The sequence below is a fragment of the Nymphaea colorata genome, chromosome 3 (genome assembly GCF_008831285.2).
Source record: "Nymphaea colorata isolate Beijing-Zhang1983 chromosome 3, ASM883128v2, whole genome shotgun sequence".
Lineage (NCBI taxonomy): Eukaryota > Viridiplantae > Streptophyta > Magnoliopsida > Nymphaeales > Nymphaeaceae > Nymphaea > Nymphaea colorata.
Genome location: NC_045140.1, coordinates 242,028 through 265,413, shown reverse-complemented (window position 1 = coordinate 265,413; position 23,386 = coordinate 242,028). Strand labels below are relative to the sequence as shown.

The following is a 23,386-nucleotide window of genomic DNA, read 5'->3' as shown; positions in this document are numbered from 1 at the left end:
GGACTAAGCGTAGGGTGGAGATGGCGAATGGCCCAAGCTGGAGATCCACTTACCTCTTTTGTAGGAATGAGGCTGATTCACCAAATGCACCGGCGGCTAGGTGGCGTCACCTAGGAGCTCCTCCACGCCACACGCGGTTTCTCCCCAAATGCGACCAAGATCCTTGGAGATATTCTAGTGCAGATCGAGCCTGCTGGAGATCGGCCTGAGATTACCCCCAAATGCTCACCGGATATTCCAGAAAACTGGCCGGAATGTTAGCAGCAGTGGCCGGGAATTTCAGATTCCGGCGAGACACTAATTTGAACCGAATTGCCTTTAGCTTGCCACATTCATGATTCTTTCTTTTGGGCGATTCTAATTTTCTTTTTCTTTTTCAATTCTCGCCTCTTTTCTTTCTTTCTTTTTCTGTTTTTCTTTCTGTTTTTCACTTTTTCACACAGCAAGCTAACAGGCGCAAGAACATAAACTAACACATGAAATGATACTTGAAAATCGAAGGAAAAGACCCTCGAAATTGCGAGATCCTTGCTATCGGCTAAGAGTCTCCCTTGTGACTCGTAAGAACCGATTTAGGGAGAGCTTCTTCCTAAGTGAACCAGTGATCCTCTTGGCTGAAACCGTGAAGATCAGTAGCCCCTTAATGGCAGAATCTCAACTCAAATCGATACAACGGCGTTACACAATTTCAACTCTTAAACGAATGCACTAACCTCTCAAATCGGAAGCCTTTGGTCGTCTGCCCTCACCTTCTAGTTGCCTAAAAGATGACGAGCCTTCCCGGGAACGAGTAGCCTCAAGCCTTCACGGTGGGGAGTGTTGGCTGCACTAGTTCGTTGCTGATCCCTTGGGGTAAGCCGTGGTCTTGTGGAGAGCTCTTCACGCCGGAGCAAGAGGAGTCTTCGAGCCGTCGATTCCTTGGGCGAGTGGATGCGAAGAGAAAAGAGATTTAGGCATAGAAAGAAGAAATACCCGCTGGATTGAAGATCTTCTTCAGAAATCTCGCCATGGTTGCCGACATTCCCAAATGTGTTCAAGAGAAGAGAAATGACAAGAGGCGCGGGTAGAAGAATTGCGCAAAGGGAAAAGAGAGATCAAGCCGTGAGGAGAGAGAAAGGCACTTGACAAATGAACTTCTATTCTCAAATTTTTGCATGCAGATCCAAAAGAATCCTAAATATTTATAGTACTGAATTAAAAAGCGGATCTAAACAATTGATCCAACCCAAAATCAAAATCCAAAACGGAATTGATTACCAAAGCAAATGCGCACTCTAAAATCAAAGAAAACGCAAGCAAACTCGAACTCGAGACTTAGTGTCTCGACCCTAACTCGTCCTCTCCTTAGCCCGCACGCTGTGGGCCTTGGTTCAGACCAGAAATTCGCCTAGGCTCGCCCTAGGCTGACCCTAAGTGCATGAGTATAGCGAAGACCTAGGTTGGACTAGACCGGACTCGGACTTGACCCCTTTCGCCTTGGTCCTCAAGAGCCTCGCTTAGAGCCGTTGCCTCTCCTCCCGCTCCTCCCTCGGCATCGATTCTAAGCTGAGCATGTTCAGTTTGTAAGGTCTGCACCTGCTGCACTACGCCTTCCTTTTGACTCAGCCTTGAGTCATCTTGGCCTTGTAGGGCCTTAATCGCATGAAGGGCGGCTTGGCCCCGCGCCCTTTGGCTGCTCTCAGCGACATCTGTGGCTACCCTAGGCCACTCTGCAGGTTGACCCGTATCAGATTCACCCTCCTGAGATGGAGCTTGTCCCCAAGCTCCTGTAGGGAATTGGAATTTTACCTTGTCAAACAACTCCCAGGAGGTACCACCATCGATTCCTTCCCATTCAATCAAAACCTCGTGGCGGGCTCTACCATCTCTAGTGACCCATCGGTGCTTTAGGATTCGATAGGGGCATTGGCTAACATCGGGTAATGGTTCCTCTTGCTCTTGTACTGGCCCGTGATGCGGCTTCAACCGAGAGACATGGAATACTGGATGGACAAGGGCTGTAGGTGGCAAAGCTATGCGATAGGCTGCCTTACCAATCTTCTGAAGAACTCGAAACGGCCCATAGTATCTTGGCAGAAGCTTCGAATAGGGCTGTCCTAGCAAAGATTTCTGCTTCATGGGCAGCCTCTTTAACCATACCATGTCGCCTACCTCAAATTCTCTGTCTCTACGCCCCTTATCATGCGCCTTTTTCATTCTAGCCTGGGCCCTCTGGATGTTTCTTTTGAGCGTGGCTAGAATGTCATCCCTGTTTCTCAAGGCAACATCGACCTCATCTTCTCTTGCTGTGTCTACCTCATACCTCGGGACATAACTCGGCGGGCAACCATACAGGGCTTCATAGGGAGTCATGCCGGTTCCTGAATGGAGGCTGGTGTTATAGGACCACTCAGCCCAAGATAAATATTTGACCCATGTGTTGGGTCTCTCTCCGGCGTAACACCTCAAATAGGTCTCCAGTGTCCTGTTGACTACTTCGCTCTGCCCATCTGTTTGAGGATGATGGGCGGTGCTAAAGTTGATCACTGTACCCGCCATTCTCATATACACCCTCCAAAAAGCACTGAGGAAGATCGAGTCCCGATCGCAGACAATGGTCTTGGGCATACCATGCAGCTTTCCAACGTGATATTGGTAAACATTAGCAACCATTGGTCCATGGTAGTTTCTAGGTAGGGCCACAAAATGGCTGTACTTGGTTAAGCGATCTACCACGACCAACACCGCCTCTTTCCCTTCAGCTCGGGGCATTGCATCAATGAAGTCCATTGATACATCTTCCCATGGCTTATCCGGTATGGGCAAAGGGTTCAAGTGCCCTGGAGGCTTGATGGCCTCATATTTTTCACGTTGGCAGGTAGGGCAGGCTTTCACGTAATCCCTCACGTCTGCTTTCATTCCCTCCCACCAAAACTGTGCCTTAATGCGCCCCATAGTTTTAGCCATGCCTTCGTGACCAGCAATGCTCGAGTCATGAAAATGTTTGAGTAGTTCAACCTTGAGAGGCGAGTTCTTAGGTACAAAGGCTCGTCTCTTCTTGCAGAGTATTTCTCCTCTTAACGAATAGTGGGGAATAGACTCTGGATTCTGGCGTATGGACTGCTTGAGGAGCCTGAGAGTTAGATCCTGATCTTGCTCCTGAGTTAGTCTATCCCAAAGATCGGTCTCGATCACAGAAAGAGTTTTGAGTTGCTCTGGCATGCGTGACAAGGAGTCCGCAGCAGAGTTTTCGGTTCCCTTCTTGTACTCTATTGTGAAATCGTAGCCAAGGAGTTTGGCTAACCATCTCTGCTGGATAGGAGTCGAGACGCGTTGCTTTACCATGTACCTCAAACTGCTGTGGTCCGTTCTCACCACAAATCTTCGCTCAATCAGATAGGGCCTCCACTTGTCTACTGCTAAGACTATTGCCAAAAGCTCCTTTTCATAGGTGGAAAAGGGTTTGGCCCGCTCTGTGAGGGCTTTAGACATAAACGCAATTGGGTGGCCCTCTTGGCTCAGAACTGCACCGACGCCAACGTCACTAGCATCTGTCTCAATCACGAAATCCTTAGAGAAATCAGGGAGAGCAAGTACTGGGGCATTCATCATAACGGCCTTGAGTTTGACAAAGGCCTCTCTTGCTTTCTCAGACCATGTATACTCCCCCTTTTTTAACATGTGCGTCAAGGGAGAAGCGATCAAACCATAGCCTTTGATAAATCTGCGATAGTACCCCGTGAGGCCTAAAAATCCCCGCATGCCTCGTGGGTCCTTCGGCAAGGGCCATTGCTCCATGGCCTGGAGTTTTTCAGGGTCGGCTCTGACCCCCTCATGTGATACGATGTGACCCAAATACCCAATAGAAGTCTGCCCAAAGCTACATTTGGACATTTTCGCGAATAGGGTATTCTCCCTTAATACTCTCAACACTGTACGAAGGTGATCGACATGCTGTTCAATACACTGGTTGTACACAAGAATGTCATCAAGGAAGACTAACACGAAGTCACGCAGGAACTGACGAAACACGTCATTCATACATCGTTGGAATGTCGCGGGCGCGTTCGTAAGTCCAAACGGCATGACCAAAAACTCATAATGGCCGTCATGGGTACGAAATGCCGTCTTCGAAATGTCTTCCTCATACATTCTAATTTGGTGGTACCCTGACCGGAGATCCAACTTGGAGAATATGCGAGCTCCAGATAGTTCATCCAAGAGTTCATCAATAACAGGAATTGGATGCCTATCCTTGACAGTAGCTTCGTTCAAGGCCCTGTAATCCACACAGAATCTCCATGTGTTGTCCTTTTTCTTGACGAGAAGGACTGGTGATGAGAAGGGACTAGAACTAGGCCGAATAATATTACTTTCTCGCATTTCTTTGACCAATCGCTCAATTTCTGATTTTTGAGCGTACCCATAGCGGTATGGGCGTACGTTAACCGGCTCTGTGCCGTTGGTCAACACTATCCTGTGGTCATATGATCGAGGTGGAGGGAGTCCTTTAGGTTCTTCGAATATATCCTTGAACTCATCCAACACTTTCTGAATCTGCTCGGGTACTCTCTCTTCTGATCCTTCTTGAGCGACAACTTCCTCTGCCACTGAAACTAACCAAGCCGCTGGTCTCTGGACTGCTATAGCCTTTAGCGCTGCCTTGGGTGCCAAACTAGGATCGACTGCCCTTAGCACTACTTCCTTTCCTCCACCCTCCTTAGGCAGGCACATCTCCATGGTAGAGAAGTCCCACCAAATTCGCCCTAAGGTCTTGAGCCATTTGACTCCAAGAATGATATCTACGCTGGGTAGAGGGACAACTAGCAAGTCGACTGTATAAGGGATCTTCTGAAGCACGAGCTCTACGTTTGCACACTTGCGAGTGCAAGGGAGGCACTCACCATTGGCCACCAGTACTTTAAGAGTTGGGTGCTCTTCGATGGTACACTTCAATTCCTGAGCGAGGTGGTCACCCACGAAATTGTGAGTAGCCCCCGAATCCAAAAGAACCAGAACATTTCTCTTTCCAGTTTGCCCTATAACTCTCATAGCATCCGGTCGGTTAGGGTCTGTCATGGTATGACAAGCGCCCTCAGGAGGTGGCCTTTCCTGCTCTTGAGGCTCTTCTCGGGCCTCCAATTCCTCTATTTCTTCGATCGTAGGGGATTGGTCTTCTTCCCCTTCATCGTCGGCGTCACCATCCAAAACCGTGTAGACTCGAATGTGCTTGCACTTGTGCGTAGGGTCCCACTTCTCTTTACACCAGAAACACTACTTGTTCTTGATTAACTCTTCTCTTTCTTCCCGAGTTAGTACAGGAGGTGCTCGACCCTTGAAAGCGGGTTTAGGTTCTTCTTTACGCGGAGGGGCTGGAAGGAGTTTTTGCAGTTGAGGGATCTCCCTCACACGGACGGTTTCGGGGTTTCTCCATTGTCGGTACAAGGCTTGTTTCTTTCTTTGCCTATCCTCGATGGAACGTGCTTTGGCAAAGCACTTCCGCAACTCCGTGTTAGGCTCAGCCCGTATATCTATTTGAATTTCCTCCTTCAATCCTCCAACAAATGCGGCAATGAGGGACTTGGGTGTCCAATCAACCATGCTTGCTAAATTCTCAAACTTGGCTTGGTATTCTTGAACGGATGCGGTTTGTCTTAGATTACGCAACTCGATGTCGTAATCTACATAGGAAGACTCACCAAATCTGAGCATGAGAGCTTCTTTGAACTCTCCCCACGTATTGACTGGCTCCTTGAGCTTGAGCCAACGATACCATCTCCTAGCTTCGCCATCGAAGTGTAGAATGGACGTTTGAAGCCATTCTTCATCTGGAATCATCTGACATGTGAAGTACTCCTCCACTTGAAAAATCCAATCTAAGGGTTCCTTGCCATTGAATCTAGGGAAGTCAATGCGAACCATAGGAATCCTCGGTTGGTTTCTTGGCGCTGCCTGACACTCTCTATATGGCTCCCAAGAAGGTGGTTCACGGTCTCCTCTATCACCCCATCTACGATCTGAATTAATATTCTCCCACTGTGTGCCTCCAAATCTGGACCTATACTGGCTGGATTGGGGTCCATAAGGCTCTCGGTTCTCCCACTCAGGCGAGGAGTTATGATGCCCACCGTGATAGTTGTTGAGGTTGGTGGGCTGTGCTTGGAAACCTCCATTATTGCTGTTATTCCCCCCGGGTGGTGGTCTACTAGGGCCGGCTTGCGAATGGAAGGGATTAGGACCAACATTGGGCGGTCCATTGAGTATGCCCTTGCCCTTATCAACGTGGGGCTGTGGGGGATCCGGGTTGTTTCTCCTAAGGGCCTCTTGATTGGCCGTCATGACTCTCATCATCTCCTTGATCTCATCTAACTCGTTGAGCTTAGAAAGTTGTTTCTTGTAGTCGCTCATCTCGTGGCGGATTTTCAGAACCTCATTTTCGATGTGAACCATTCTTTCCACCGCGTATACCTCCATCTCAGTAGATGGCTGTTCCTCATTGGCTGAGGTCTCCGCCTCTACATCTGGTGCCTCGGGCACGACTTGCTTCTTCTTAACCATTGCGATGGTTAAGTCCAAAAAAAACAGAAATCCAAACGTCTAAAAGAATCACACGACTAGCTGAAAACCATTGACTCTGACACTGACAAGAATTCCAGCTGTATTCTGCCCTGTATAAAATCCAAAATGCCGATACTGTACTTGCTTGCTGCTGCTCCAAGGAGTCTCTGATACCAAATTGGTAGGGTCTTGCCCGTGGCCGACCTAAGTCTGAAACCAACGGCCGTGCCTACCCCCACGATCACCTTGGACCAACCAGAAGACTTCCTAGACAAATTAAAACAAAGACACTACCCAGTCGGACAGGACCCCGACTTAGAAAATCTCGGATAGGTAGCGGAATACAAGAGAGGCTATACCCAAACCCAAGCAAAACCTACTACACAAATCTAAGAGATGTGAGGCTAATACAAGCGGAAGCGATACATTTGTTAAAAATCACTCAAACTCACTCAAGCAAACCATGCAAACCACGCCTAAACGCACAAACCACACCCACCCGTAGGAGGCTAGTGCTGGCACGAGGTCGTGTCCTTGGCGCAGTGCCGCGGAGGTCCCTCTATGCACAACTACGACCTCACGGTCGGGCTGAAAGCAAAATGCAGAAATAAGTGCTACCTCCCGCGTGTCTAAAGAGAGGAGTAGAGTGTACCGGCCAAGGCTAGCTTGGCTAAGTAGTCAAAAGCCTCGAGTTGAGATTCCACACTCGAGGACTATCAGCAACACGAAAGAACGGGGCTGATGCAGAGCTGAACTCCAAAAGGAAGAGGCCGGGCGTGAAGACAAGCCACTCCAAGAGACGCGTGAAGTAGGATCACCCCGCCGGAATCGCCTAGGAGCACTTCAACGCCTTGCTGGATGTCTGGGGGACCTTCTGGAATCCACGCCGGAGAGTCGCCAGAAAAAGAGCAGAGGTGACCGGAGGTGGCCGGAGGTCGCCGGAATATGCTGGATCAAGGCCCGCCGGTTCCAAAGACTTCAAGGATGCGGCTAGCAATGCCGCGGTCTTCCTTGGCGCTAAGGTTGAAACCAACTAGGCGCGGGACTTGGACTGAGTGGGTTCGGACCAGGTGGGACCAGGTGGGCCCGGGCTAGGTTTGGCCAGCGAGCTAGGTCATAGGTAGAGTAGGCTAGGTAGGTCCTACGGTCAAAGTCTTAGGTTGACCGGGTGTAGGGAAGGGACTCAAATGAGGGTTCCTACAAAGTAGCTAGGGTAGGTTTGAGTGGCTCGGTTTAGGGTAGATGAGAAAATGGAAATGGAAAGGCAAGTGGTAACTTGGTAAGTTCGGGTAAGCTCGGGGTAATTGGGTAGGGTAGAGTTGGCTAAGAATATGGAGAATATTCCTTGATAGGATTGTCCTCCAAGATTCTAGGCTAGGTGGCGTTCTAGAAGGGCTATCTCCCTAATACGTAGGAGAGAGGCTAGGGATGTTGGTGAGGTGTCTAGGTGAGTGGCACAACAAATGTGGGGACTAGGCTGAGTGAGGGGCAAGTGGCAACTGGATGAGGCTGCTTTCCTACGAAGTTGGGGGATATCCTAACTTATCTAGCTGGGATTCCTATTCTAGAAAATCACTTTATGAGGTGGCGAATTAGTGCTCCACCAAATGTGCGTCACTTCCTACTCCAATCCTAGGATCTCTCTAAGTGTCCCGATGCTTGCCACATGGACTAAGCGTAGGGTGGAGATGGCGAATGGCCCAAGCTGGAGATCCACTTACCTCTTTTGTAGGAACGAGGCTGATTCACCAAATGCACCGGCGGCTAGGTGGCGTCACCTAGGAGCTCCTCCACGCCACACGCGGTTTCTCCCCAAATGCGACCAAGATCCTTGGAGATATTCTAGTGCAGATCGAGCCTGCTGGAGATCGGCCTGAGATTACCCCCAAATGCTCACCGGATATTCCAGAAAACTGGCCGGAATGTTAGCAGCAGTGGCCGGGAATTTCAGATTCCGGCGAGACACTAATTTGAACCGAATTGCCTTTAGCTTGCCACATTCATGATTCTTTCTTTTGGGCGCTTCTAATTTTCTTTTTCTTTTTCAATTCTCGCCTCTTTTCTTTCTTTCTTTTTCTGTTTTTCTTTCTGTTTTTCACTTTTTCACACAGCAAGCTAACAGGCGCAAGAACATAAACTAACACATGAAATGATACTTGAAAATCGAAGGAAAAGACCCTCGAAATTGCGAGATCCTTGCTATCGGCTAAGAGTCTCCCTTGTGACTCGTAAGAACCGATTTAGGGAGAGCTTCTTCCTAAGTGAACCAGTGATCCTCTTGGCTGAAACCGTGAACATCAGTAGCCCCTTAATGGCAGAATCTCAACTCAAATCGATACAACGGCGTTACACAATTTCAACTCTTAAACGAATGCACTAACCTCTCAAATCGGAAGCCTTTGGTCGTCTGCCCTCACCTTCTAGTTGCCTAAAAGATGACGAGCCTTCCCGGGAACGAGTAGCCTCAAGCCTTCACGGTGGGGAGTGTTGGCTGCACTAGTTCGTTGCTGATCCCTTGGGGTAAGCCGTGGTCTTGTGGAGAGCTCTTCACGCCGGAGCAAGAGGAGTCTTCGAGCCGTCGATTCCTTGGGCGAGTGGATGCGAAGAGAAAAGAGATTTAGGCATAGAAAGAAGAAATACCCGCTGGATTGAAGATCTTCTTCAGAAATCTCACCATGGTTGCCGACATTCCCAAATGTGTTCAAGAGAAGAGAAATGACAAGAGGCGCGCGTAGAAGAATTGCGCAAAGGGAAAAGAGAGATCAAGCCGTGAGGAGAGAGAAAGGCACTTGACAAATGAACTTCTATTCTCAAATTTTGCATGCAGATCCAAAAGAATCCTAAATATTTATAGTACTGAATTAAAAAGCGGATCTAAACAATTGATCCAACCCAAAATCAAAATCCAAAACGGAATTGATTACCAAAGCAAATGCGCACTCTAAAATCAAAGAAAACGCAAGCAAACTCGAACTCGAGACTTAGTGTCTCGACCCTAACTCGTCCTCTCCTTAGCCCGCACGCTGTGGGCCTTGGTTCAGACCAGAAATTCGCCTAGGCTCGCCCTAGGCTGACCCTAAGTGCATGAGTATAGCGAAGACCTAGGTTGGACTAGAACGGACTCGGACTTGACCCCTTTCGCCTTGGCCCTCAAGAGCCTCGCTTAGAGCCGTTGCCTCTCCTCCCGCTCCTCCCTCGGCATCGATTCTAAGCTGAGCATGTTCAGTTTGTAAGGTCTGCACCTGCTGCACTACGCCTTCCTTTTGACTCAGCCTTGAGTCATCTTGGCCTTGTAGGGCCTTAATCGCATGAAGGGCGGCTTGGCCCCGCGCCCTTTGGCTGCTCTCAGCGACATCTGTGGCTACCCTAGGCCACTCTGCAGGTTGACCCGTATCAGTCTCCCATCGGCGTCATGGCTGTTTTGGTTTGCCATGAACCGTTTGGGTGATGTGCTTGTTATATTGGTGTGGTTGACGCTAAGTTTGTTTTGCCCCTACGTTTGGTCTCTGTATTGCTGCCGCTTTGGTGGAACGCCGTCTTGTTAAGGACATTAACGCAGCCCATCCGCATGGTGTGCGGAGGGCTTGGGCATGCAGCTTTTGGCCTCTCAGCTTTTGTGCTGATCGTTGGTTATTTCTGTCGTTACGTCGGCTTTATGGATTCTCAGTACGTTTCGGGCGCCGGTGGGCAGTTTTTTAATGCTGTTCTTCCTAAAACGTCGTCCGCAGTGATGTCGAAAACGAAACGATGATTGACCGTCGGTAGCTATCGGTTCTTTTGTGGCCGGGGCCTCTGACGTTGTCGATGTGTTGCTACCTGGTTGATCCTGCCAGTAGTCATATGCTTGTCTTAAAGATTAAGCCATGCATGTGTAAGTATGAACTAATTCAGACTGTGAAACTGCGAATGGCTCATTAAATCAGTTATAGTTTGTTTGATGGTATTTGCTACTCGGATAACCGTAGTAAAGCTAGAGCTAATACGTGCACCACACCCCGACTTCTGGAAGGGTCACATTTATTAGATAAAAGGCCAATGCGGGCTTTGCTCGATGTTTTGGTGATTCATGATAACTCGACGGATCGCACGGCCTTCGTGCCGGCGACGCATCATTCAAATTTCTGCCCTATCAACTTTCGATGGTAGGATAGTGGCCTACCATGGTAGTGACGGGTGACGGAGAATTAGGGTTCGATTCCGGAGAGGGAGCCTGAGAAACGGCTACCACATCCAAGGAAGGCAGCAGGCGCGCAAATTACCCAATCCTGACACGGGGAGGTAGTGACAATACATAACAATACCGGGCTCTTCGAGTCTGGTAATTGGAATGAGTACAATCTAAACCCCTTAACGATGATCCATTAGAGGGCAAGTCTGGTGCCAGCAGCCGCGGTAATTCCAGCTCCAATAGCGTATATTTAAGTTGTTGCAGTTAAAAAGCTCGTAGTTGGATTTTGGGTTGGGCCGACCGGTCCGCCTCTGGGTGTGCACCGGTTGTGTTAGGCACTCACCCGGTTGCGGCTAGAAAGCGCGAACCAAGCACGAGTCCTAGTTCCCAAGTCTCCTTGAGGTAATCTAAAAACCAAAAATCCTAGCAAATTAATTACAAGGCCTACCCGGCCGGACAGGACCCCGGCGCAAAAATCCCAAGGTAATGGAATACAAGTGCGGGTTAACCCTTTACCAAAACACCTAACTAAGGCTTATCCTACTACAATCAAACTAAACCCGGATGCGAGGCTTTACAAGCGCGTTCGATACAAATAATCACTCGCAACTCACACACAAACCACAAACAAACCACAACTAACGAACAAACCACGCCCTTTCCCAAATAGGACGGCTAGGCCCGCGGTGGTCGTGTCTTTGGCCTACGGCCTCCGAGGTACCACGTGACGGACGATGGGTCTAAGCCCGGGCTAAAACAGCAAAAAGCAAACTAACGAGTCCCTAATGCAAAAGCATCCCACCCGAAGCTACAAGGGGGTTAAGGAGATGATACCGGCCAAGGCGAATCCTTGGCTGTCCCGAGAGGGATCCGAGGCTAAGACCGTGCCTCGGATATTGCAGCTACGGATCAAAGAAGTCCGCTTGAGGTGAGCCTCCTCGGAGCTTGCTGCAAGGGCCGGAGACCGGCGGGAAGCGCACGGCCTGTCTGCCGCTGGACGCCGACGATGCTGGCGTAGAGAGAGAGCTGGCCAAGATGGCTCGGCCGACGCTGGCCGCGTGACGGGTGCCGACGGCGCAGACGGAAGGACGGCGGGAAGCGCGCGTCGGAGTGCACCGATGCCGCTGCTGCTGCTACACGTACTTCGGCAGAGTGACGAGGGGGGCGAGTGCCGGAAGCGGCAACGCCTACCTGCCTTCCTTCGGGTGTGGCTCGGCCACGGGCGTCGGCTGGGTGCCGACGGAAGAGAGTCGACCACGAGGGTGGCCGACGGAACAGCTACGCCTAATCCTAACTAAGGGTGGCTGGGCTCGGCAACGACTGGGCTCTAGAAGGGTAGTGTCGGTCTGGTTAAGGGAGGTTAAGGTCGGGGTAGGCCGAGGGGGAGATGAGGTTTAGGAGGGATGTTAGGGTTTCTAACTACGATGGTAGGCCAATGCGGTTTGGCTAGGGCTGAGCCTAAGCTCGGGGAAGTTGGTCAAGAGAGACCGAGTGCGGTAGTGGGTTCTAGAAGGTAGGTTGACTACTGGACCAAGTGATGGGTCCGGGTGAAGTGGGTTCGGGCAATCTCGAGGTAGGCTCGAGATGACTAGGGTTAGGTCAAACTGGAGGGTTGACCTAGTGGGCTAAGACGGAAAGTCAGAGGGTTGACTAAGTCCTAAGGTCAAGTGGGTTCGGTTCAAATGTGGGTAGTGAACTCCTAGGTTGGATGACGCGTGAGGTTGACCTAGCTAGGTGGGCTCGGTCTTGGCGGTCTAGCCAAGTGAGTGCGTCGGGTCTTGCCACGTGGCAAGATCAACGGTCAAGGGTAGCTCGCTAGGGGAAAGGCTAGCGAGTAAGAGGAAGGTGGCGATCACTTTCCTAGAAGGTAGGAAGAGATCGAGCTTGATTGCTAAGGAGATTAGGCAATCAAGGAGGTGGCACTCGAGATTCTTCGAGTCTCTCTCTCCGGTGGATGGGTGACACGTGGAGGCAAGGAACGGTGGAGATAAGCTGCGGATTAGGGTTGAGATGAAGGTAGAGGAGGTAGGCGAGAAAACGGGAAGGGGGAGCGCGCGGCGAGGGACTTGCCAAAACGCTCGGGTGTAGGTGGCACGCGGTTAGGTGAGGTGGCAGCCGCGTGGACTGGGCGAGGCTCCAAATGGGACCTGGTGGGGCAGGTGGCAGACACGTAGGCGGATGACTGGGCGCGAGATGGCTGAGATGCGGACAGGTGGCGCGATGGAGGGCTGAGGCGTTAGTGTTTGACGCAAGGGAAAATATGCCAAAAAGGAAGGTGGCGGAGGTGACAAGTGCGAGATGGGAGCTCGTGATCCAAGAGGGATTCTCGGAGGGGACTAGGTTAGCTGGTGAGGACAGATGGCAAGCTACTAGGACAAGGTAGGACGCGGGTTAACAGATGTGGGACACGTGTAGAAACGGAGGGCCAGGATGCGCGGTAGGGAGACTTACCAAATCGGGACCGGCGGCCAAGGAAGACGCGGTTCTTCACGCGCCGCGGCTAGGGTTAGCTCCTCGTCCAAATGACGCTGGTGCCCTTCTCGAATCTGCAGGGGCCTTCGGTGGCGGAGGGGCAGGACTGTCCTTCACGCCGGGAACAATGGTTGATGCCGGAAGTTGCAGCGGCGTCTTAGCTCCGACCAGATTTCCGGCCGAGGCGATTTCTCTCTTCTCACGGGCCGAATTTGCCCAAATTTGACTATGTTGATCAGCACGAAGAGGCGATTCCAATGAAGTGGTTTAGAGGCCCAAACCTCGATATTGAACCGTGATTTTGAGTCCTTCAAGCCGCTGGATTTCTTGCCAACTTCAATTTGGAGCCGACGGTGGAAGTGATCTTTTTGTTGAGGCAGCCGTCGTGAACCGTGAGGGGTGGCTTGGGTTGGTTCCTACGGATAGAAAACCGATTCCAAGCGGGGAAGAGAGTGCACCAAGGGAGGGGCACCGTAGATCCTCAAACCAGTCACTCGGGTATGCCGAGCAAGGGGCCTAGGTCGCGGGTGAGGCTCCGGAAGCGAACAACTCCAAGCCGAATGGAAGAGTTCAATGATCCGAGTACTAACCTTGTTAAGCCGTCGAATCGAAGCCTTGGGGACTTCGATCTTCTCTTGTGCCGAACTCAGCCTTTCTTCTCCTTCGTGTTCAAGGGGAAGGCACCAATGTTCGGGCTGTTGATCTTCTTCGTAGAGGCAAACGTGGACGAGGAGGGATCACCGCCGGTGGGAAGGGATCCGCCTGGTTTGTCTTCCTTGAGGCCGAGGTCAACACGGACGACGGGGGCAAGGGGATTCTAGGGGTGGAGACGCTCCTAACTCGGGTAGAGAGAGGGGGTCGAAGAGGAGAGAGAGCCAAAACTCGCAATGAGCCAAAATTCAATTTCTTTGATGATCTTACAAAGGATCCAATACAATATATACAAAGAGAAAATGATCCGGGATTATCATGCGCGGATCCAAACCCAAAGTCTAAAAAGCTCAAGGCGCTCGGCACAACCCGCCGGCTTAGGTCTTGACTTCGAATCTCAAAGGCGCCAAGTGAAAACGAGTTAACAAAAGCTAAGTCCTAAAGTTAAAATAAACGCCTAAGTGCTAACACAACTCCTTGAACCTTGCGAGCCCAAGGAGGGGGACCTCGTGAGGGTTAACGCCCTCACTTCGCCTTTTGGTGTAAGGGCTCGGTCTGGTTGACCGAGCCATTCGCTTAAGACCCTTGGTCTTAGACGACCTCGCGGGTTGAGAAAGTTGAACTCGATTTGGGTGCGTCTAGCCTACGCTTGGTGAGTTCTACAACCGGTTCAGTACGACCCTGAGGTTCATCCTGTTCAAGCACCGTTGCGGACTTGGCTGCTCCTCCCGCTCCTCCCACTGCAACCTGACCGGGTGCTTCGTTAGCCTCCTTGGGATCTTCTTCGGCTAAGTGCTGCAAAGACCGAGCCCATAATTCTGACGCTCTCCTTCGTCTAGTGCTTGGCTCGGGCTGTTCAGCCTCACCTGGGTCTGGACCATCTGGTAGGTCCGTAACAGATTCCCCCTCCCTACCTTGCGCTTGTCCTCGAGCGCTGGAAAAGGGAAAACGATGAGCAACTGACCCAAATTCTTCCCAAGAGGTTCCTTGGTCGGGGCCTTCCCACTCGACCAATACTTCATGTCTTGTTCTGCCTTGCCGTCTCGTATATCTGTGCTTTAAAATTCTGTAAGGCGTCGGCAATTGGTCCGGCACATGTTCCACGGTAGTCGGTATCTCGCCTTGATGTGGTTTCAAGCGAGAGACATGAAACACAGGGTGGACTTGTGCCTCTCTGGGCATTCCCAATCGGTATGCGGCCTTGCCGACTTTCTGTAATATGGGATATGGCCCATAGTAACGCGGCAGAAGTTTCGAGTATGGCTGCCCCATTAGAGACTTCTGCTTCAGAGGAAGCCTCTTCAACCATACGTACTGCCCTTCTTCGAACTCTCGGTCTTGTCTACCTTTATCGTAGACTTGCTTCATTCGATTCTGCGCTTTAATCAAATTCTGTTTTAAGGAGTTAAGGACCTCCTCTCTGGTGCGCAGTTCGCAGTCCACATTATCCTCTAAGGCGCTACCTCCTTCATAAGTTGGAATGGCTGGAGGTGGAAAACCGTAGACTGCCTCATAGGGAGTCATCCCTGCCGACGAGTGCCAACTCGTGTTGTAAGACCACTCGGCCCAGGGTAAGTATTTGACCCATGAATTAGGTCTTTCTCCCGCGAAGCATCTGAGATAAGTCTCGAGAGACCGATTTACAATCTCGCTTTGCCCGTCGGTTTGCGGGTGATGGGCAGTGCTGAACCGAAGTTCTGTCCCTAACGTCTTCATGTACTCCTTCCAGAACGCGCTCATAAAAATTGAGTCTCTGTCGCAGATTATCGTCTGAGGCATCCCATGGAGCTTTCCAATGTACTCCTGGAAGACGTGAGCCACCATTGGCCCTTGGTACAGCCGTGGCAATGGTGCAAAGTGGCTGTATTTAGACAGCCTATCAACCACAACTAGTATTGCCTCTTTTCCTTCTGAGCGAGGCATAGCATCAATGAAATCCATGGTGATATCCGTCCATGGTCTTGTAGGAATTGGGAGTGGATTTAGGTGACCTGGAGGCTTGATTGCCTCATATTTCTCCCTTTGGCAAATCTTGCACTGACGGATGTATCTTTGCACATCGGCCTTCAGTCCTCGCCACCAGAACTGGGCCTTGACTCTACTCACGGTCTTAGCGACCCCTTCGTGTCCTGCAGCAGGCGAGTCATGGAAGTGCTGCAGAAGCTCTCGTTTCAGCTCTGAATTAGGAGGGACAACAGCCCGACCCTTCCTAAAAAGAAGATCCCCTTTTACCGAATGTAAAGGGATGGAACCCGGATTCTGCTTTTCTGCAGCCTTAAGTAATTTGGTCGATTGGTCATTATCTTGATCGTTGGCCAATCGTACCCATAAGTTGGTTTCCACCACTGACAGTGTCATGAATTGTTCGGTAAGGCGTGATAGGGAATCAGCTGCCTTATTTTCAGGACCTTTCTTGTATTCGATCTCGAAATCGTACCCCAAAAGCTTAGCTAACCAGCGTTGTTGTGTGGGGGTGGATACACGTTGCTTAAGCATGTATCTCAAACTATTCTGATCGGTCCTTACTATGAATCTGCGTCCAATCAGATAGGGACGCCATTTCTCCACCGCAATTACAATGGCAAGCAATTCCTTCTCATACGTTGAGAGAGGTTTCGCCCTACTGGTTAGGGCCTTCGACATGTATGCGATGGGATGACCCTCTTGGCCGAGTACGGCCCCAACGCCAACTTCACATGCATCGGTTTCAATGGTAAAGGTCTTAGTGAAGTCGGGGAGTGTCAAAACTGGAGCGGTCATCAAGGCCGATTTGAGTTTGTCAAATGCGACCCTAGATTTCTCTGTCCACTGAAAAGCTCCCTTTTTCAGCATTTGGGTTGGAGGTTGTGCGATAATTCCATATCCTTGTATAAACCTCCTGTAATACCCTGTGAGTCCAAGGAAGCCTCGTAGACCCTTTAAATCTTTGGGCAGTGGCCATTTCTCCATGGCTTGCAATTTTTCGGGGTCTGCCCGAACCCCTTCTCGTGACACAATGTGCCCGAGATATCCAATCGAAGACTGTCCAAAGCTACACTTGGACATCTTCGCGAATAGCTGATGCTCCTTCAGTATGTTTAACGTTATGCTCAAGTGTTCCCGATGCTTATCCTCACTCTTGCTGTAGATGAGGATGTCATCAAAGAAGACCAAGATAAAACTGCGTAGGTGCTCTCGAAACACGTCGTTCATGCACCTCTGAAAGGTGGCTGGTGCGTTTGTTAAACCAAATGGCATTACTAAGAATTCGTAATGCCCATCGTGCGTCCGGAAAGCGGTCTTAGAGATATCTTCGTCTTGCATTCTTATTTGATGATAGCCGGCACGAAGGTCTATCTTTGAAAAGATTGTGGCACCGGCGAGCTCATCCAACAACTCATCTATAACCGGTATCGGGTGCCGATCCTTGACGGTCACCTCGTTTAATGCTCTGTAGTCTATACAAAATCTCCATGTGTTGTCTTTCTTCTTCACCAAAAGGACTGGAGAAGAGAACGGACTACAGCTCGGACGGATGATACCATCATGGAGCATCTCTTTTACGAGGCGTTCAATTTCCGCCTTCTGACTATGCCCATACCGATAAGGCCTGACGTTTACAGGCTCAGCTCCTTGCGTGAGTACTATGCGGTGGTCATAGGCCCTTTGAGGTGGTAGGCCTTTTGGTTCCGCAAATATTTCCGGGAACTCATTCAATACATTCTGAATTGAGGGTGGGATCGGTTCTTCAATTGTCTCATCCGATCCCGGAACATCTGTAGCTAGCGTAAGGACCCAGCAAGCGGGCTGCTCCTGGTCGAGGCAACGCAGGGCGGCGTAGGACTTGTCGTGCTGGCTAGTCCTTGCAACGTGATGGGCTCCCCATCAAGCTCTGGAATGAACGTCATAGAGAAATTCTTGACGTCCCAGTGGATATCTTTCCACGATAAGAACCAAGACATGCCTAGGACTAAGTCGACTCCATCCAAGGGTATGACCAACGAGTCAACTTTGAAGGTGCGTTTCTTGATGGTGACCTCCATGTCCTTAACCTCGTGCATGCACTTCAGCCGGTGGCCCCCTCCCACGACAATAGTTTGGGGTTTACTTGGTTGCAAGGCAACATTGCATCTTTGAGCCGCTTCCTCGGTTAGGAAGTTATTAGTTGCTCCACAATCAAGCAAAATCAAAACTTTTTGCCCGTTGATACGCCCAAATACTCGCATGGCGTTGGGCTTGTGGGGGTCTTGCATGGTGTGAAGAGACTCACCCTCCTCGGGTTTGCCTTCGGCTTTTGGAGCCTCCTCTTTCTTCGTTTCTGCCTTTTCCGGCCTCTTGGCCTTTCTCTTTGTTCCCACCTCTTCCTCAGAAGAGGAGCTAGAGCTGGAAGGTGAACTCGAGGATGAGTCACTATCCGAGCTGCTGCTGTATTCAGGATCACTAACCACCATCACATGGAAGAAGGATTTGCATTGATGGTTCTTATCCCATTTGGCCTCACAACGATAGCATAAACCTTTTCGTCTATACTCTTCAATTTGCTTCGCTGTGAGGTAGCAGGTAGGGGGGTTCCTACCAGATCTTGTGTCGGCCATGAACTCCCATCGAGGTGGGTAGGGAGTTGATTCATTACCCCTAGGCCGTGAGCTAGAAGAGAACGCCGGTTTCTTCTTCTGCTTGTCAAACTTGCGAGTCCTTTTCAAGGCTCGCTTCTCCTCTAGGCGCTCTTCACATATTCGCGCCATGGCAAAGCTTTCTTCGAGGGTGTCGTAGTTCTGGACTTTCATTTCGAGGACAACCTCTTGTTTTAATCCCCCTTTGAAGGCTCCAATTAGCGCCTTCTCGGTCCATTGGACTCGGCTAGCCAAACGGATGAACTCTTTGTGGTAGGCTGGCACGGTCGTTCTTTGGACTAACTTCTTCAAGTCTTCGTCGTAATCCAAATAGGTGGATTCACCGAATCGGAGTTGGAAGCTCGCTTTGAACTTCTCCCAAGTTGGATCTCTAGTTTTGTGATCGAACCAGAGATATTGGGTCGTGGCTTCGCCCGTGGTGTTGGCGGCCGCGATTTCTATCCATTCTTCCTCCGGGATGTGGTGACAAACAAAGTAACGCTCTGCCATGAAGAGCCACTCTCGCAATCCTTCCCCATTGAACTTAGGAAATTCGTATCTAACGGTTGGGGTTCTCCTCTCTTCTTGACGAGAGTGGGTTCTTCTTCTTTCTCTTTGAGGAGATTCACCCTCCTCTCCTTCCGAGCCATAAAAGCTTCGGCTTTGGCTATGATTTCCAAAGCGTTGTTGTTGGAAGGAACTTCGCATCTCTTGTTGACTGCGATCCGGCGGTGGGTGCATTCTGCCCCTTCCGGCACCTTCACGAGGGGTGCCTAAATGTGAAGCGTCATGGGTGTCCGCTTCCACATATCTACCCTTGCCCTTGTCTCGACCTGATGTGGAGGGGTCCGAGGTGGGTCGATCTGTACCAATGTTGAGGTGGGCTGTAATCGCTTTAAGCATGCCCTTCATCTCATTGGTTTCACGTTGTTGTTCTTCCTCTCTACGGACGGCCTCATTTCTTCGTTGCTGGTCCATGTTGTGCATCTCTCTTTTCCAGCGGTTAAAATCCCGCTCTAGTTGTAGGATGCGACCGGCAAGGGGTTCTTGAATCTCTACGGATTCAGAGGGATGAGGTGCCTCGGTTTGGCCCTCATCGGCGGTGCCTTCCTCAACGTTGAGGTTCTTCTTGGATTTAGCCATTTGGATGGCTTGAAACCGCCAAGGCAACACTGTATCTAGTCCTAAACTACGCTGACCTAAAAATCCAAAAACTGAAACGCTGCCACTCTTAAGCTACGCTGTCCTAACTAGACTGACTCTGCCCTCTGCACGCTGCCGCTGCCGCTGATGCCGCGTGCGTTCTAAGGCAAGGGAGACGGGTTGGCCCGCCTACTGCCGCGCTACGCCTTAGCGCCTCGGCAGTCCCGCTTCGCTCTCGGCCGGGCTCAAGGAGCCTAAATCGCCACACCCGCCTGGTGTCTCGGCGACGCACCTCAAGCTTGGCTGCCCTTGGGTGTACAAGGCGTACAGCCCTACACTTGCTAAAAGAGAGCAAGCGAAGCCTAGAACTACACTATTATACGAAAACCGTGAACACTAGAAGACCGAATCCGTCTACTGACTGAAAACCGAAATATCAACACGAAAACCACTGCCTAATCTGCACTCTGACAAGAAAACCGAACAAGCTGCCTTTGGTGAAGCCGATTCTTCAGTCTTCGGGTGCTCAAACCAACGGAATGTACCCCAAGGTAGCTCTGATACCAATTGTTAGGCACTCACCCGGTTGCGGCTAGAAAGCGCGAACCAAGCACGAGTCCTAGTTCCCAAGTCTCCTTGAGGTAATCTAAAAACCAAAAATCCTAGCAAATTAATTACAAGGCCTACCCGGCCGGACAGGACCCCGGCGCAAAAATCCCAAGGTAATGGAATACAAGTGCGGGTTAACCCTTTACCAAAACACCTAACTAAGGCTTATCCTACTACAATCAAACTAAACCCGGATGCGAGGCTTTACAAGCGCGTTCGATACAAATAATCACTCGCAACTCACACACAAACCACAAACAAACCACAACTAACGAACAAACCACGCCCTTTCCCAAATAGGACGGCTAGGCCCGCGGTGGTCGTGTCTTTGGCCTACGGCCTCCGAGGTACCACGTGATGGACGATGGGTCTAAGCCCGGGCTAAAACAGCAAAAAGCAAACTAACGAGTCCCTAATGCAAAAGCAAATACTCCCACCCGAAGCTACAAGGGGGTTAAGGAGATGATACCGGCCAAGGCGAATCCTTGGCTGTCCCGAGAGGGATCCGAGGCTAAGACCATGCCTCGGATATTGCAGCTACGAATCAAAGAAGTCCGCTTGAGGCGAGCCTCCTCGGAGCTTGCTGCAAGGGCCGGAGACCGGCGGGAAGCGCACGGCCTGTTTGCCGCTGGACGCCGACGATGCTGGCGTAGAGAGAGAGCTGACCAAGATGGCTCGGCCGACGCTGGCCGCGTGACGGGTGCCGACGGCGCAGACGGAAGGACGGCGGGAAGCGCGCGTCGGAGTGCGCCGATGCCGCTGCTGCTGCTACACGTACTTCGGCAGAGTGACGAGGGGGGCGAGTGCCGGAAGCGGCAACGCCTACCTGCCTTCCTTCGGGTGTGGCTCGGCCACGGGCGTCGGCTGGGTGCCGACGGAAGAGAGTCGACCACGAGGGTGGCCGACGGAACAGCTACGCCTAATCCTAACTAAGGCTGGCTGGGCTCGGCAACGACTGGGCTCTAGAAGGGTAGTGTCGGTCTGGTTAAGGGAGGTTAAGGTCGGGGTAGGCCGAGGGGGAGATGAGGTTTAGGAGGGATGTTAGGGTTTCTAACTACGATGGTAGGCCAATGCGGTTTGGCTAGGGCTGAGCCTAAGCTCGGGGAAGTTGGTCAAGAGAGACCGAGTGCGGTAGTGGGTTCTAGAAGGTAGGTTGACTACTGGACCAAGTGATGGGTCCGGGTGAAGTGGGTTCGGGCAATCTCGAGGTAGGCTCGAGATGACTAGGGTTAGGTCAAACTGGAGGGTTGACCTAGTGGGCTAAGACGGAAAGTCAGAGGGTTGACTAAGTCCTAAGGTCAAGTGGGTTCGGTTCAAATGTGGGTAGTGAACTCCTAGGTTGGATGACGCGTGAGGTTGACCTAGCTAGGTGGGCTCGGTCTTGGCGGTCTAGCCAGGTGAGTGCGTCGGGTCTTGCCACATGGCAAGATCAACGGTCAAGGGTAGCTCGCTAGGGGAAAGGCTAGCGAGTAAGAGGAAGGTGGCGATCACTTTCCTAGAAGGTAGGAAGAGATCGAGCTTGATTGCTAAGGAGATTAGGCAATCAAGGAGGTGGCACTCGAGATTCTTCGAGTCTCTCTCTCCGGTGGATGGGTGACACGTGGAGGCAACGAACGGTGGAGATAAGCTGCGGATTAGGGTTGAGATGAAGGTAGAGGAGGTAGGCGAGAAAACGGGAAGGGGGAGCGCGCGGCGAGGGACTTGCCAAAACGCTCGGGTGTAGGTGGCACGCGGTTAGGTGAGGTGGCAGCCGCGTGCACTGGGCGAGGCTCCAAGTGGGACCTGGTGGGGCAGGTGGCAGACACGTAGGCGGATGACTGGGCGCGAGATGGATGAGATGCGGACAGGTGGCGCGATGGAGGGCTGAGGCGTTAGGGTTTGACGCAAGGGAAAATATGCCAAAAAGGAAGGTGGCGGAGGTGACAAGTGCGAGATGGGAGCTCGTGATCCAAGAGGGATTCTCGGAGGGGACTAGGTTAGCTGGTGAGGACAGATGGCAAGCTACTAGGACAAGGTAGGACGCGGGTTAACAGATGTGGGACACGTGTAGAAACGGAGGGCCAGGATGCGCGGTAGGGAGACTTACCAAATCGGGACCGGCGGCCAAGGAAGACGCGGTTCTTCACGCGCCGCGGCTAGGGTTAGCTCCTCGTCCAAATGACGCTGGTGCCCTTCTCGAATCTGCAGGGGCCTTCGGTGGCGGAGGGGCAGGACTGTCCTTCATGCCGGGAACAATGGTTGACGCCGGAAGTTGCAGCGGCGTCTTAGCTCCGACTAGATTTCCGGCCGAGGCGATTTCTATCTTCTCACGGGCCGAATTTGCCCAAATTTGACTATGTTGATCAGCACGAAGAGGCGATTCCAATGAAGTGGTTTAGAGGCTCAAACCTCGATATTGAACCGTGATTTTGAGTCCTTCAAGCCGCTGGATTTCTTGCCAACTTCAATTTGGAGCCGACGGTGGAAGTGATCTTTTTGTTGAGGCAGCCGTCGTGAACCGTGAGGGGTGGCTTGGGTTGGTTCCTACGGATAGAAAACCGATTCCAAGCGGGGAAGAGAGTGCACCAAGGGAGGGGCACCGTAGATCCTCAAACCAGTCACTCGGGTATGCCGAGCAAGGGGCCTAGGTCGCGGGTGAGGCTCCGGAAGCGAACAACTCCAAGCCGAATGGAAGAGTTCAATGATCCGAGTACTAACCTTGTTAAGCCGTCGAATCGAAGCCTTGGGGACTTCGATCTTCTCTTGTGCCGAACTCAGCCTTTCTTCTCCTTCGTGTTCAAGTGGAAGGCACCAATGTTTGGGCTGTTGATCTTCTTCGTAGAGGCAAACGTGGACGAGGAGGGATCACCGCCGGTGGGAAGGGATCCACCTGGTTTGTCTTCCTTGAGGCCGAGGTCAACACGGACGACGGGGGCAAGGGGATTCTAGGGGTGGAGACGCTCCTAACTCGGGTAGAGAGAGGGGGTCGAAGAGATGGAGTCCTCGAAGAGGAGAGAGAGCCAAAACTCGCAATGAGCCAAAATTCAATTTCTTAGATGATCTTACAAAGGATCCAATACAATATATACAAAGAGAAAATGATCCGGGATTATCATGCGCGGATCCAAACCCAAAGTCTAAAAAGCTCAAGGCGCTCGGCACAACCCGCCGGCTTAGGTCTTGACTTCGAATCTCAAAGGCGCCAAGTGAAAACGAGTTAACAAAAGCTAAGTCC

General features: G+C 51.3%; 1 protein-coding gene across 1 annotated transcript; it reads right to left on the bottom strand.

The window, feature by feature from the left end:
• Window positions 1-531: 531 nt before the first annotated feature.
• LOC116249789 (uncharacterized) lies at window positions 532-6,537 on the bottom strand. The gene is made up of 4 exons (XM_031623054.1): window positions 5,343-6,537; window positions 2,998-5,237; window positions 2,610-2,913; window positions 532-614 (listed from the first exon to the last, which is right to left on the bottom strand). The coding sequence occupies exons 1-4, from the start codon at window positions 6,535-6,537 to the stop codon at window positions 532-534; spliced, it is 3,822 nt and encodes a 1,273-aa protein (XP_031478914.1).
• Window positions 6,538-23,386: the final 16,849 nt, after the last annotated feature.